Source organism: Juglans regia, chromosome 10 (genome assembly GCF_001411555.2).
Source record: "Juglans regia cultivar Chandler chromosome 10, Walnut 2.0, whole genome shotgun sequence".
NCBI lineage: Eukaryota > Viridiplantae > Streptophyta > Magnoliopsida > Fagales > Juglandaceae > Juglans > Juglans regia.
The window spans coordinates 17,076,686-17,079,440 of record NC_049910.1 but is presented as its reverse complement, the minus strand read 5'-3'; the positions used below and the strand labels follow the sequence as shown (position 1 = coordinate 17,079,440).

General features: G+C 38.3%; 1 protein-coding gene across 1 annotated transcript; it reads left to right on the top strand.

Moving 5' to 3' along the window:
- The first annotated feature begins 1,119 nt into the window (after positions 1-1,119).
- Positions 1,120-2,534, top strand: LOC108999047 (putative pectinesterase 63). Its single transcript, XM_018975843.2, has 4 exons — positions 1,120-1,626; positions 1,725-1,931; positions 2,041-2,267; positions 2,375-2,534. Exons 1-4 carry the CDS (start codon positions 1,120-1,122, stop codon positions 2,532-2,534), a joined length of 1,101 nt encoding a protein of 366 aa, XP_018831388.2.
- The last annotated feature ends 221 nt before the right edge of the window (positions 2,535-2,755 follow it).

Genomic DNA, 2,755 nt, shown 5'->3' with positions numbered 1-2,755 from the left:
TCTTTCGTGTGTGCACACTTGGAGCTCCGAGAATAATAAGAGAAAGATTTCACCTCTGTCTCTGCCCGTTTTGGCCATTGGGAATAGCACAACTCTACCACGGGGGTTCAACATGGTCTCTACTTTGTGAGATGCTCTGTTTTGATGTGATGATAATGTTCAGGTTATGTCATGCCAGAGTACTCTGGGTTTTTTATGTCTTAAAACCATCGCTTTGTTACGTTTGAAAACATGTTTAGTTATGTATGATAACTCTAGAAAATATTTTGTTTTGCATACTGTACTTTGTAAATGCTGATGTTTGCATACTAGTATATGTCTTCTGCTTACTGAGTTGTTAATATCTCACCCCTTATCTCCACAATATTTTCAGATAATTTTGATAGTTTGACTGGAGAACAAGAGTAGGAAGTTTTAGCAAGGTGTGATGATCATAGAAGAATAAGTGTCTTTTGGTACTAGTATTTATTGGTTCATGTTTAGTAGAGCTATTGTTTTCGGTTATTTTGGTATGTTAAGTTATGGATATTTTTTAGTCTTTAGTGAGTTTTTAATTTATTTTAATGAAGATTTTTTTTAGTGTACATATGAAGGAATATGGATATTTGTGTTGAATATTTTATGGAGTTTCAGGATTATTTATAGTTGTGATATTGGAGTTGATATTAACTAATAAGAGCTAACAGTCTAGAGCCCGGGACCGAGCATTACAGTTAACCCCCAAACAACATCTTGTTTTGTCTACAGCGCTAAACTCACATACAATACATATACCCCGACATTGTAGTCTTTTGGTTCTAGAAAAGCTCTCTTCAACTCCAAAAATGCCCCCAACCCTAATCCTCATATACTTTTTCTCACCTACGATAATAAAGCTTTAATCATTGAAATTATCCTTTAAAAGCACAATGGCATTTTGGTTGTTTCTCGAGCGAGTAGGGGCATTTCAATGACAAACAAACAGAAGAAACTAAAATCCCCTCGAAAATCACGTACAACTTCACATACTCTGATACCCATGATCCGTTCGTTGCTCTTTGATTTCTAGTATAAATAAAATACAAGCATATGCATGCAGCACGCAGCGAGTGAACTTACATTTTCAGTCAATCATTCGAAATGGCTTTGAAACTAACAAATTTGGCAACTCAGCTGTTGTTTCTAGCCACATTGCTCGTCCCAACAGCTTTATGCCATGCCAACCAGACTGTGGCATCGGATCCAGAATCAAACCTAGACGCATGGATTGCGCTAAACATGAAAGAGTACGAGGAGGCTTCAAAGCACACCCTTTCCAACAACGCCCTAATCGCATCCCTTAGCAAAGCTCCGATGAAGATCATCAAGGTCAGAAAAGATGGTGCTGGAGATTTCAAGACGGTGACCGACGCCGTTAAGAGCATTCCGTCGGGAAATACAGACCGAGTGATTATATATATTGCTGGCGGTAATTACAAAGAAAAGGTAATCGTCGATAGGTCGAAGCCCTTCGTGACGTTCTATGGGAAACCGGGCAATATGCCCACCATAACGTATGACGGTACAGCAAAGAAATACGGAACCTGGGAAAGCGCCACTGTGGCCATTGAGTCTGACAACTTCATGGCAGTCAATATTATCTTTGTGGTGCGTTTTTGCTTTTCTTTTCTTTTCTTTTATTTTCTTAGAAAATATTATAAAACGTTTGTTTATAATACTATCTGTTTTGTGGATGGTGTTTACAGAATTCATCTCCAAAGCCAGATCCCAGAAAATCCGATGGACAGGCAGTGGCATTGAGGATATCAGGGGACATGGCAGCATTCTACAGTTGCAAGTTCATAGGATTCCAAGACACCTTGTGTGATGACCGGGGTAGGCATTTGTTTCAGAGCTGCTACATCGAAGGGAGTGTTGATTTCATATTTGGAAATGGAAAATCCCTCTACAGGGTAAGCTGCAAAAAATACCAAGCCATCCATCCATATTTCTAGAGTTGCATGCTAATAATTTCTCATCTTATATATGTATGTATTAAGTTAAGAATGTATAAATATGCAGGACACCACCATAAAATCGGTTGCAGAGAATTTGGGTGTGATCGCAGCACAAGATATGAATGGCCAATCAGGGGACAGCGGGTTTGTATTCGTCCATTGCAAGATACAGGGGACTGGCGATATGTACCTTGGTCGAGCATGGAAGGAGACATCTCGGGTTGTGTTTGCCTATACATACATGGGCAGTAACATCAATAGTGGCGGTTGGATGAAGTCTCAGCACCAAAAGTAGGCATCAAATTACCCATCAATAGTGCAGTTTTCTTCAACATTTTCTTCATGTTATTAATTCACAAAGGTATGGCGTATTAACATGATTGCATGTTACATTGTAGGAATGTGTTTTATGGAGAGTACCAATGCTCGGGCCCAGGGTCAAGTGCCTCCAACCGCAAATTTGGAAAGACTCTTTCTGACGATCAAGTAAAGCCCTTCTTGAGCACCACTTTCATCGGAGGAAGTCAATGGCTTGTCCCAATTCCAAAGATTGGTTAAAAACTCGTTACAATTTGCCAAATGCATAACGGCAACTTTTCTCTAACTGGATATAAACATCCAATACATTCATACACAGTTTCATTTAATTTTCTCCTTTTTCTAACATTATGTTTACATTATTTATATCAGTATAAAGAGATAAATTCCATAATTACTATGATGTGATGCATGTATAGTATATTATATAAATATATTTATTTACTAATATTATGGCTAAC

Bases quoted from the DNA above. Each gene is read 5' to 3' on its own strand.
- LOC108999047 (XM_018975843.2), top strand. From the start codon at position 1,120: ATGGCTTTGAAACTAACAAATTTGGCAACTCAGCTGTTGTTTCTAGCC. The intron at 1,932-2,040 runs GTAAGCTGCAAA...ATAAATATGCAG, and splicing joins ATGGAAAATCCCTCTACAGG to GACACCACCATAAAATCGGT. The intron at 2,268-2,374 runs GTAGGCATCAAA...GTTACATTGTAG, and splicing joins ATGAAGTCTCAGCACCAAAA to GAATGTGTTTTATGGAGAGT.